The sequence below is a fragment of the Amia ocellicauda genome, chromosome 18 (genome assembly GCF_036373705.1).
Source record: "Amia ocellicauda isolate fAmiCal2 chromosome 18, fAmiCal2.hap1, whole genome shotgun sequence".
Lineage (NCBI taxonomy): Eukaryota > Metazoa > Chordata > Actinopteri > Amiiformes > Amiidae > Amia > Amia ocellicauda.
In genome coordinates this window covers 17,411,666-17,424,287 of record NC_089867.1, presented here as the reverse complement: position 1 = coordinate 17,424,287, position 12,622 = coordinate 17,411,666, and the positions used below count along the sequence as shown (strand labels likewise).

At 44.9% G+C, this 12,622-nt stretch overlaps 1 protein-coding gene across 2 annotated transcripts in view; it reads left to right on the top strand.

The window, feature by feature from the left end:
• The first annotated feature begins 1,309 nt into the window (after positions 1-1,309).
• The window catches only part of samd11 (sterile alpha motif domain containing 11), an 84,751-nt gene continuing 73,438 nt past the window's right edge, over positions 1,310-12,622 (top strand). The window contains exons 1-2 of one of the 2 annotated variants that reach the window (XM_066691476.1): positions 1,310-2,177; positions 4,262-4,302. In XM_066691476.1, coding sequence (XP_066547573.1) covers positions 1,397-2,177; positions 4,262-4,302 — 822 coding nt within the window. In that variant the 5' untranslated portion in view covers positions 1,310-1,396. Of the gene's footprint in view, positions 2,178-4,261; positions 4,354-12,622 lie in introns of both variants that reach the window. The other variant, XM_066691475.1, reaches the window with a different exon arrangement.

Below are 12,622 nucleotides of genomic sequence, written 5' to 3'. Positions count from 1 at the left end.
CATTCTGGGACACTGTTCAAATTGGAGGGCCCGAAACTGCAACGGAATGCCATCTGCCGAGCGGTGCCACTGAAACCACAGCAGCCTGCAGACCCCAGCACCGCACACAACCCCTCCCCAGCGGCCCGAGAGCACCGCCACGGCCCCCAGAACACACGCGGGAGCCGCCCGACCGGCACACGGTTACACAGGCAGCCACATTGGACCCACTCCTTAGAGAGAGGCTGTCACGGCTATGGAGATAGCGGGACAATTTGTCTATATATGCGTGTTTATATGTGCTTGTGTGTGTGTGTAAGTGTTTATATATCGGTAGCATCTGATGTTATATTCATATTCATATAATAACAGCACACATAGTTGATTTGAGATGCCCTGCCAAAATGTGCCCATTTCAAAGAATTGTTTGATGTTAATAACTTAAACTGATTTTTATGTGGATTATACTGAAAAATCTGGCAAGACAGTATCCACAGAAACAGACATTTAAAATAATGTGATGTTGATTCTAAGATTAGCTTAAATCTCCTTAAAGCAGGAACAGAATGTGTTAATAATAATGATGATTATTATAACTGTATATATTATAAACATCAGTAGATTAGACTCAAAATTCACTTAACTTTTTAAATTATTATTATTAATGTATGTATTTACTATTAAGACCTATGCGAAAAAACAAAACAAAAACCTCATGCGTGTGTTTCAAGGCGGCTAACATCGCGGTCGGCCGTCGCGATCCCCCTCCGCCGTTTTCGCGCTAGCCTGTGCGCTTTAAATGGGCCAAGTTAGGGAAGCGGCGAAGAGTGCAGAGCTTGTTTGGTCTGGGTCTCTGAACTAAAGCGTGACTTTAGAGAGATACAGGGTTAAAAAAACAAGCCTATAAAACATCCCACCACCACCAGATATCTGTTTCAGACGAACACAAAAAAACAAGGCACGCAGGGCAAGGAGGCGTGGGGGGGGGGGGATTTACGGTACACCCCCGATAATGAAAACTTTATCAAATATATAGATATATGTGTGTCGTTTGGCAGTAGAAACAGCGCAGGACAGGTACAGCCAGGCGATGCGCCCTTGACTAAAATAAAAGTAGTACTAGTCTAGTATAGACTCCAGCCAGCGGTGCAGTGATAGATTGCATTAAAAGCACTGGCCAAGTCGGTTGGTGTGTTTGTTTTAAAAGAAAAGAAAAAATCTGATTAAAAGAAAATCTGAAAGGTACCTGTTTTTTTTTTTTTTTTTTTTTTTTTGGGGGGGGGGGGAGGGTGGGTGTAAAATAAATACATAAATAAATAAATAAATAAATAATCCTTCCCGCTCAGGACTAGGTCAATACGGGATCAATAAGTATTTTAACCAACATAATGTCTAGGGCTGCAGGGATCCCTTCAAGATGTCAGGTATTAGTTGCGAGAGTCAGATTAGTTGCTGTGGGCAGGAGCGCCGCGCCGCCCGCAGTGACAGCGTCGCTTTGAACCCACTGGCAGGAGCAGAAGGCGAGTGCGAGGGGAGCCGGCGAGAGAGGCATGGAGAGCAGCCTGTGAACCCGGACGCTCGGCGGCGGCCACACTCCGACAGGGCGGACCGGCGCGACCAACTCCGGAGAGACTCCGGAGAGCAACTTGGAGCGGACGAGCTGCTCATTACTTGCTATCGGCGGGTCGCGTTCAGCACCATGCCGGCGATCAAGAAAGAGCGGCTGGACGGGGACGAGAGCGCACTGGCCGGCTTCAGCCAGTCCGAGTACCTGGCCCCTTTAAACGCGGCGGCGATCCCCGTGGTGACCCCCCATCCGCCGCCGTACGAGCAGCTCTTCAGCCACCACCACCACCACCACCACCACCACCGTGCGTACTTGGGGCTGCACGACGCGCACCAGAGCCTCCCCTTTCACCATCCCCACCAGCACCAGCACCACCACCGCCACCCGGAGGATTTGATGCTGGAGAGGTTCTCGTCCATCCCCGATTTCCAGCCTTTCTTCGACAACGGGGAGCCCTGCATCGAGGTGGAGTGCGGGGAGAACAAGGCGCTCTTGTACATCAACAAGCTGTGCCAGGGAAGCAAGGGACCCTCGATCAAGTACCGGGGCGAGTGGCTGACCCCCAACGAGTTTCAGTTTGTCAGCGGACGGGAGACGGCTAAGGACTGGAAGCGTAGTATCAGGCATAAAGGTAAGCGTGGGTCCTGCTCTTTATATTAGTGTTATATCAGTATTATTAGTGCCGGTGTTGTGGCGGAGTTTCTTTTGAGTGCACAGTGCTGCACACTGAATGCCGTTAAGTACAGTATATACAGTGGAAGCTTTCAAGTCACGTTTATGATGCTATTCTTGAATTTGGGTGCTGGGTCTTGCTGGGCGCAACCCCTCTCCTCTCCCCGGAGTCGGGCACTTGGTGGGTGACTTACTTACTGTGCAAGTTAGGGAGTTGTAGCAGTGCAACGAGATAGAGACAGAGGGGGGGGAATAAAGAAAAAAAGCCTCAGCTATACGGTGCACCCTTTGGAGCAGTACTTGTGTGAGCCGGCGAAGGACGGGAGGAACCGGGGGGCTGCGGGAGAGAGTCGGGTTTGGGATAACCGGGAGAGGAGTGTGCGGGCAGAAGGACTGCGGATGCGCTTTGTTTCCCGGTCTGGATAATAATGGTTTCGCGGATGATGTGTGCGGTGTGTGTCTGAAATGGCTAATGCAATGGTTTGATGGCTAATGCGCGTCGTTTCGGGGCTTGGGCGAGAAAGGCTGTCTGACTGGAGGGGCAGTCGGGGTGACTCTCCCAGCCGAGCCCGCAGACGGACACTTTGGGAAACTGAAGGAAAGCACGGCAGGGTGCGAGGGGGCGAGAATGCAATGGGAGATGTAAGCTGGGAGTGATGGTCTTACTGTTATTACTGTAGCTGTGTTCATTATTGTCATATTGTTGCTGTTTAGGGCGGACTACCCCGCGTTAACTATTTTAATTGATTTGCGCTGTAGAGCTGTGCCTCCTGCATTTAGAGCCGTAGTTAAGGCTAAAGCGCCCCCTCCCCCTTGCACACAAAAAAAGGCACAGTACGAATATTTTGGACGAAACGGTAACGTCTCAAGGTAAGACGGGTGCTGCAATTTGTGCGGATCGATGTTTTGAGATTGAATGGGTCGTTTGGATAGATTATCGACCAGAAAGGCGATTGCAAGAGTGCGCGCGTTTGTGTGTTGGGTTTTCTCACTTTTGAATGAATGTGTTAAGGATGTGTAACACAGGAATTACAACCCAGCTTAAATACGACGTCTTTCCCCCCCATTCCTTGTGAAGAGTTTGGAGACTGTGCTGAGCGCAATGGCAGGGGCAGCCGGGGGGAAACGCGCACTGGCTCTTATATAAGTAAACGGGATTGCAGTGGGATAGATGCGTGCATTCGTGCATCACTAACACGTTGTTGTACACGGATTAACTGAATTTCAACTTTTGTTGTTGTTGTTGGACTGTGGTTTCAGCCAGGAAGGGGGTTGATGCGCAGACGACTCCAGCTAGTTTCGGGTTAAAGCAAAAATGTAAAGGGGGGAGGGAAAACAAAAAGTTGCGTGGACGTGCTTTGACAGCTGCTGGACTTGGTAATGTGATCGCAGTAGGCAAGTGTGTATCGATCTGGAAAGGAAACGGATGGACAGACGGCAAGTAAAGAGACGAAATGTCACTTTCGGCTCAGTAGGCTATTGTTCTTACGTAACGAAACGTGTTGTTTTATTATATTATTGGAAAAAGGGATTTTTTTTTTGAGTTTGCACAGCAGCAGACAGTTTGAGCACCGACACAGCACCGCAGCATCACTCGGAAAACGGCGGTCATTTATTGCTTTATTTCCGTCGCAGTTTTGAAGAAGTGCACGTATGCATTCAATCATTTTCTTTTCCTGTCGTCAGCGGTCAAGGGACTATATGTATTTATTTAGCTGCATGATGACAGCACTATTACCCAATGAGTATTAGCTTGTAATACCTTGTTTGTTTGTTTTGATTGCGCTTGATTGTTGACCTTTTTAAAAATCACTCCATATACTGCTTCTTGTGTTCTGATTTTGAATAAAACTCCACTGCTTTTAAATGATGACGAACTGTCTGCATGCATAAATGTTGCCTCATGCACATGTAATCATGAACAAAAGTGTCAGATTCGTTTAACTGTATCTCATTCTAACCTGTGAACTTATTGTCTTGCTGTTTTACTGGACACAGAAAACTGGCCCACTTTAACACAGTTTCCCTCTCTTCTCTCCACAGGGAAAAGTCTGAAGACTCTTATGTCCAAAGGAATCTTACAGGTACATCCCCCAATCTGTGATTGCCCTGGGTGTCGAATTTCGTCTCCAGTGGTAAGATTACTGTTAAAATTAGTGTTTAAATCCCTCTTTGTACCTTGTGGTGCGTTATGGATTGATGGTCTTAAAGGGGCCTCATTACAGATACAGAAAACGAGCAAATAAATACATTCTGGGCAAAGAGACAACATTAGCATTTTTCCCAGTTGAGCGAGTGTTTTCCATCCATGGAGTGAGAATCCTCAGGACATTTATGATCATGTTGTATATGAAGGCAGTAAAGCAGAATAGTAGGACAGAGGCGAGGATGCGACAGAACATTTAGTCTGGTTGTGAGAGCTGGAGGACTTGGACCTGCTGTGTCCCAGAGAGCAGGAAAGGATCTGGTCTGGACTGGAGGTATGTGGCCTCAGACCATCAGTGGCCTAGCTGTCAGCAGGGCGTGTGTATGTGTTTGTGTGGTGGGGGTTCAAGGTGCAGTTTCATGCTCTGACCCTGCAGGGCATTGTGTTCACGTGCTGCCTGGTTAAAGGGAGGTGGCAGTGCTGATCACAGGCCTGCTCAACACACTGCAGTAGTTTGAGTCAACACAAAAGATCATCTTCACTTGAGAAGAAACCTTCTTTTGTATTGTATTGAAGTGCAGACCTATGTTGTGTATAGTTTCTACTAAGAACTTGCTCCCAAGGTCTACTATTACCACTACTTCTACTGCTGTTACAATACTAGTACTGCTACTACTACTAATAGTAATAATACTGCTAATTACTCAGGCAGACAGCATTGCTTTACTCAGTCACACCTATCTTAAAGGCTGAACTGAACTGACCTAAAACCTAAAAGCAGTGTAATGTTGATCTGAGCAGAGAGTTTCAGGGCTCAGTGGTGTGGGAGGGCACCACAGGAGTTGGGTCGGTACCGATTCCATCGCAGCTCTGTGTTTCAGCTCTTCAGCGCTCTGGCTGCGCGTGCTCTGTGCTCTGACACACAGCAGTGTGTCTCTCTGAGGGTCTCATGTGGAGGCTGCCAGGAAAGCTGTTTTTTCATAGTTTCATGCCACACACACACGACACATATTGTTACAAAACATCAACTGGTTTTCCTAAACTTCACAAATTGTGTTTTCTCACTGCCTCTTTTCTTTCGACAGCACAGTTGTTGCATTTTAAGATGGCGTAAGCACTGTCTAAATATAGTTTCATAGCAAGAAATTAAAAGTAACTTGCAGATTCAGGCAAAACAGGGCTACCTGACACACAATTGGTCTTCCGTTATGTTCTAATTGATGTTTTGTGAGCTGAGTAATGAACAGCAATCCTTTCTGTCATTTTGCATTAAGACCTGCTGCATGTTTGCTTTGTATGTGGGAGTTTTTATCTATAACGTGGAAAAAATGCATGGATTTCCCAACGTATTTCACTTCTGTCCTTCCTTACACACTTATATACATACTGTGTTAAAAACCAACCACGTTGAATTTGTGGACAAGACAAGTACAGTCTTTTGCTAAAGTGCAGGCTTGACAAGCTGGGAGGAAATAGTACAAATTACTGTATCTGAAAAACCGATACAGTAGGTAGTATTACCCGCAACTCAGATGTATTATTATTATTTTTTTAAAGCAGGAAAATAATAACAAACCAGGTGTTCTGATTTAGCCTGGCTTACATGTGCTTTGAAAAGTTAATCTGTAATGTGAACTCATTGGCTCTTCCCGCCCTGATCTCCATAATTGTGTTTGTGTTCTTGCGGTGGTGTTCAGCAGAGTGGAGCTGCTGTGTGGTGTTCCCCGTGTGCCAGCCCTGTTAGCTGGGACCTCCCTTATCGGCAGAGATTAAATATTTCATGGGCTGTATCTGGTTAGCTTCCAGTAACGGATGAGCCATCTCCACGACTCCATCGCTAAGCTTCACTCTTGTAGCATTAGCTCACGCTGCAGTCATTTCCTAGCCTGAGTGTTGTGAATCAAGTGGTGGATACGGAGGCGTGAGGGTTAATTTTAAGGACGGTCTTTTAAGTAGCTTACTTAGCCGCTGAGCCTGGTTCTCAATGATTATTTTGTTTGCTGTGCGCAAGTGTAAATAAGCGATTTGAAGGTTGAAAGTGGTCTGTGCCAGACATGTATGTCACACCAGTAAACTCTGTATGCACCATAGTTAACTTGTGGGCTTACATTTTTAATGCCTTTAATATAGGCCCTAATGATTTATCTTTATAATAACACTGTGGTGTGGAAGTGTTTAAAACACAAAAATGCTCGCTACAGGTTAAATGCATGAAGTCACATTTACAAGCTTTTCCGGTGGCAGACCTGACAGAGTTTCGAGTCAGAAAGTGGTACACGTTTCAGGAAGATTAACAGGCTCAGCTGTCTAGTCCCGGCACTACTTTTGCAGAACCAGTGGAGGATATCCTGGTTTGGCCTTGCTGTGGTTTACATTCATGCCATTTTTGAATTGTTTGACTTGAGGTGTTTCGAGGATGATCTGCCAGTGCTAACTGTGCATTAACTGGAGGTCTGGTTTGACCTAAAGCCGGTGTAGTCATTAGTCTCCCTTTTATTTGTTTTGTTGTGTCTGTGTGCTGCTCCGATGGTGGGAGCGGGCGGCCTGTTGCCCTGCTGCCTCTGCTTGCAGAAACTCAAACTACACAAGCTATGGGCTCTTCCCTAGTATTGCAGTTTGGGGAAAGCTGTTGGACATGTAGCTACCTCAAACGCACAACCCTAGTTCAAGCTGTCGTTTAATTTTGTGTTAATTTGTAATTTCAAGCCTTGTTTTTTCTTTGCAAAGCTGCTGTTGGGTCTTTAACAGTTGTACTGTACATTTGTATCTCCATTTGCTGTTGTTATTTTCCATACATCCCCTCCTGGAGAATTAGACATTACCTGCTGTTTTCTTCATGGTTACTGTAAACACAAGCTGCCTTGTATATATATATTTTTTTTCTATAATCTCTGAATCAGTCTATGAGAACAGGATTTCTTCTTTATCTATTATATTGTTTCAAAGTGTTTTATTGGCTGATATTTTTGAGCTTTATTTAATGTGTGTGTGTATATATATATATATATATATATAGGAGGCAAGATTGTGTTTTCTGGACAGAATTAAAACCTTGCAGACAGTTGCTTAGGACCAGCTCGAGCAGAGTAAAGGAAGTGTGGTGACTCGTCTTTGTACAGTAAACTGCCATGCGGTGGTGCAGATAAAACAGCACACCATCTGAGTGTGTGTAGGTCTGCGGACAGGCTACCAGAGGTGAAGTGTGCGACTGAAGTTTAGCGAGGGGGGAGAGGTCTCGCTAGATGAGGGCGAGTTCATTTCGTAACCACAGAAGATTTTCCACAAGACTGTTAGACAGCCTTTCCCCCTGTGTCACTGAAAAGGAAATCCAGCTACAGAAGGAGCCGAAATGGCGACAATCCAGGGCAGTAGGTTTGATAGTATGGGAGCCCTCTGTAGCACCGGCTCTGGGTCCAGGCCTCTACTACAAGTGTTCATAGTTCATAGGTCTCTATACACTGTAAATACAATTTGATGGCCGCACACAGAAAACTACCAAAAGAAAGCACTTGCTAAGTCTGGTGTGAGAGACTGCTACTGCACCATTCTGAAATGCGACACGCAAGCTGGAACTTGTCTTTTTCCACTACTTTTAAAACTAATTTTTTGGGGCCAAAATGGAGGGGTAGTTGCTACTTATGTGAAATCGGGGGGCCTGGGAATACTTTTACGTGACATATCAGAGGATACTCTGGGCGTGAGGCAGACGTCGAGAGAGGAAGTCTCAAACGACTCACTGAAAGCAGCTTGCATGCCGTCTTGTCTATTTCCAGTCATTTTCTGGTTCGTGGCTGAATTGTGGTTCATAAACATTTGGCTGGTCTGTAATGCAATTACAGAATTATGTGCAAACTGATATTTCAGATGCAGAGGAGCAGTTCAAGGCCTTGCTGCTGATCTTCGTGTTTTTATTTGGACGTGGCATGTTTTTTTGCTCGAGGTGGCCGGTAGTGGTAGTTATTTATTGCCTTTTAAGTAGATTGTGGCGAGGAGTGAGCGCTCCGTGCTGTAGGTTTTCCCAGCGGGTTTGTCCAGTCTGGCAGAAGTTTTATGATCTTTCTTCTGCCCTCATTTCTCTCGCTCCTTCTTCCCCCCTTTCTCTCTCTTTCTCGGTCTCTCTCTCTCTACGTTGCTCCTTCTCTTAATCTCTGCCTCTCCCTTTTCCTCTGCACACCACTTCTACTCTTCTCTTCCTCTCTCCCAGTCCCTCTCTCTATCTCTTTATCCCACCTCTCCTTCTTTCCATCTCACCTTTAATTTCTATTTCAGTTTCTCCTTATTTCTCTCTTCCCCCTCTCTTCCTCATGCTGTCTATGTATCCCCCCAATCTCTGATGACGCCCCTTTGAGCTCTCTCTCTCGAACCCAACACTGGTTTCCTGAGAGGCGTGGAGGAGGAGGAGGAGGAGAGACTGCCGTGGGGTTTCGCCTGGCTCGACATCTTCCCCTCCCCCAGTACACACTGACTGACATAGCCATCAACCCCCTCCACAAACACACACACACACACACACACACATACAGACAGACACAGATGCATAAACAGAAACATTACACATTCACACACAGGCTGGCATAGAGCTACAATACGTGCGCACAGCCACTCAATCGGTTTATACACATAGGTACAGAAACATGCATACACAGCTACATACACAAACACAAGGTGATATACACCTAAACACACTGGGGTGCCAGAAGTGTGGTCGTTTACAGAGCAAAGCGTGCTTTCCAGGCAAAAGGGTTGATTGTTAACAGGTTTTAGTATGACAGGCTAGTGCCTCTTGAGTCTTTCTCTCTCTTTCAATTTATCATTCTCTCTCTCTCTCTCTCTCTCTTTCTCTGTCCTCTCTCTCACTGTATCCTTCCCTCTCTCTCTCTCTCTGGGGGCAAGCTATGGGGAGGCCAGGGGCGCTCACCTCAGTATAGGAAACCTCTGCACCATGCTCCTTTTACCCGGGCCACACATTGCAAACCGCAAGAAAGAAAATGTACATGGCAAATTCATCAGTATTTCTCTGAATGTCTCAACACGATTCTAGCAGCAGCACAGTGAGGTTGCTGCCAGAAGTGAAAATGCACATTTTTTCCTTGTGTCAATATCTTATTATCTACATTGCGCAGGATAGAGGAAACAAAATTAACTTGTGCCATTAAAAAAAACATTGCATCGGTCCCAAGGGCAACTTAACTTTTTCTTCAAGCAAACCGAGAAACTCGCAATAAATATATAAAAATAAAATAAACACTATGCTTCCTATCTCAGGGGCTCTAGTATAGTGTGCTGTTTGTAAAAGAGGATCATCAACAGTGAATTTGTCACAACTTTCTGCTGCTCACATAGTGTCTAACCATGACATAAACATCGGTGTTCCAGGCCTCTGAATTAAAGCAGGTGAACCAGAAAAAATAAGGGAAATAAAAAAATCAGTTGGCAATGACAGGAGACAGTGTATCTGCTGAAGGATGAGCTCTACAGTAATTGTGTCAACACTGTTTCACAGGCTCCCCTTGGCAAAGTGTCAAAAATTCCTATCCCTGCCTAAATATAACACAACCTATCCACATAACAAAGAGAAGTGTGTGATAAAGAGACTGGGTTTGTAAATGATAGTGGCGCTGCATTCTGGAACAACGTAACAACGCGTTCTTTATAATTCTTGATTATAGAAGCCTAAGATTGGGGATGGGCACTGATTGTTTCAGGGATGTCTTTGCAAGGAGCAGCAGGACTCATTGGGTTTGGTGGCATCAAGAATTAACTTATTTTCAAAAACAATTAAAAAAGCTAAACTTTAAAAACTCAGTTCATCACTTGGAATTTCGCAGCATATGATGGTCACTTAAAAATGTGATCTATTCCCATACACAAACAAAACAAGTGTATATGTGTATATATATATATATATATACTGTATACATGTAAATAGAAATGTATGAATATTATAGTCACATTTAATGATGAAAGTAAAATAATAATTACAGTGTTTTCGAGATAATAACATATTAAAAAGAAATGAAGGGTGTAAGATGATGCCAAGCAGGAAGCAGCTGTGATGGAGGGAATAATCAAAGTGTAAATAAACAAGCAAATGGGGAAGAGGTGGGGGTTACTGAATATTAGGTACCTAATGACTCCTCCACCATCCTGAAGAGCCTCCCTCATGGGCATAGTCAAATCAGTTAAAAATAATTCAAATAAGAAAATTAGCCTGTAGGCATGGCGACCTACTGACAGAGTTCCCTATTCCACATGCGCACCCGGAGCAGGACAAACACACGCACACACAAATCCTGTTTCGCTCAGTTCAATATATATATGCGTGTATGTACATCTATAAATAAAATAACCTATCCAACTGCTACCAGTGTACTCTTTCTCAGTGTATTGTTTAGGTAAAAATACAGAAATAAATATTTTAACTTATTTTATGATTATTTTCTCTGAGGTTGACTGTATTGTAAGGCTGTGTGCTTGTTGGCAGTTCTTGAGGGCTTTCAGAGGATTTACCCTTGTTGGTCCTTGTCCGGTTCTGCACCTTGCAGGGTTACGCGGTTTGTGTTGGTCCTTGGCGCCAGCCCGGCGTGTTGTGTGTGGAGGCTGGCGGACCAGGCCCCTGCTCAGGGCTCTGCTCTCTCTGAGCTCTCTTGCTGCCGAGCTGGGCTGGCTGTGGGAATCCCCTGATGTGAGGCAGGAAGCAGGTGGGCTGTGCCTCTCTTCATGTCTGTGCCGAGGCTCCAGACAGAGATCGCCCAGGCTGAGCCCTGACACTGAGGCTCTGTCTCAGGCCAGCACTGTGAATGCAGGTCAGGGAAGGACTAGGCGAAGCCTGTATCTGTGTTCTTTTTGTACTTTGACCGTGACACTAGGAACACAACAATTGTGAGTTGGCAGTTTCAACTTCGGTTTCTCTTCTGTCACCCCTAAAAATAAATAAATACAATTAATTAATTAATATAGGATTCTATTACTGAAGACTAGGGAGGATATATGATGTACTGGTAACACCAGTAGTAGCAGTAAAAATTCTACTTCTATGAAGAAGCAAAACTAGCATAATAATAATGTAACAAGAAAAATGAAAAAAGTACCGAAGATGGCCCTGTCACCCTTCAGTAATGGAGGCACCAATCCTTGACCTGTACAGACACGACTGACTAACATCACACCCCCGGTTTGCCCCCTCGGCTCCCGACACTGTGGCTACAACCTCCAGCAGGGCAGTGCAAACAGGCAGCGGATGAGTCAGGCACTAAACAGGAACTACTGCAATTGAACTTATTTTAGGGTCTTATTCTATTCTGTAGGAGTGTGAGAAACTAATCACACCGAGCGCCGTTTTAGGCATGCAGTCTTAAGACGTGTGTTACTATTTTCACATCAGTTTTTTTTTTTTTTTTGAGGGGTGGGTTTTTATGTCTCTTTCGATTCAAAATGAAAAGAAAAAAAATCAAAACATTGAGTGTTGATTTCTCTCGGTCCCTGTGCACCGCTTTGTGAAGATTGTTTCAGCCCCAATTACTGTGTGAGTTGCACTAATGAAGGCCTAATATCTCTTTAACTTAAAGAATATCCTCCGCCTGACCAGAGCTGATTTTCTCATCTCCCTGGAGGATTGTGCTTCCTTTGCTGTTATTTCAGCGGAACCTGTGGAGGCAGAGAGGAAATTACACTCTCCTCCGGCTCGTAAATATCACTGCGTATCTGGTTCCATTGAGAGGTGTCAGCTAAAGGGTTTCCCTCACAGAGTCTTGGATAGGAAGGAGCCCAAGGGGTGTGTATGGGGGGGAAGCTTCTAAAGAGTGTTCTAAAGTTTCAGCATTCTACAAAATACGTCACTGCAATGGAGAGGAAAGTGTGTATATAAGTGTGTGTTTTTGTACGCACTCTATCCTGTCCTGTTTCACTCTGAGAAAGATGTTTAAATTAAAACTTCTTACATCACTTATCCACCCATTTTTATTGCTGGACTTTGTTACCGCCACCATCTCAATTAGGCAACTTGAAAGGAGTAATGATCAAATTAAATAATTAAACAGCTATTTTTCCCTATCGATGTTGTGATGTTGCAGTAGGAGGCAACTGGAAAAGGGCTGGATTTCTAGCAGCGCTGCAGAGGGCAGGCAATGAGCAGGAAAGTCGACCACAAGGTGTGGATTTATAGTGTCTTTTACATCAGTTGATCTGTTAGTCTTGGCTTGTTAAATTTTATTAGTCGCAGTGTGAGTGTGAGCTATGCCGTTTGTCTTGTTTCAAAA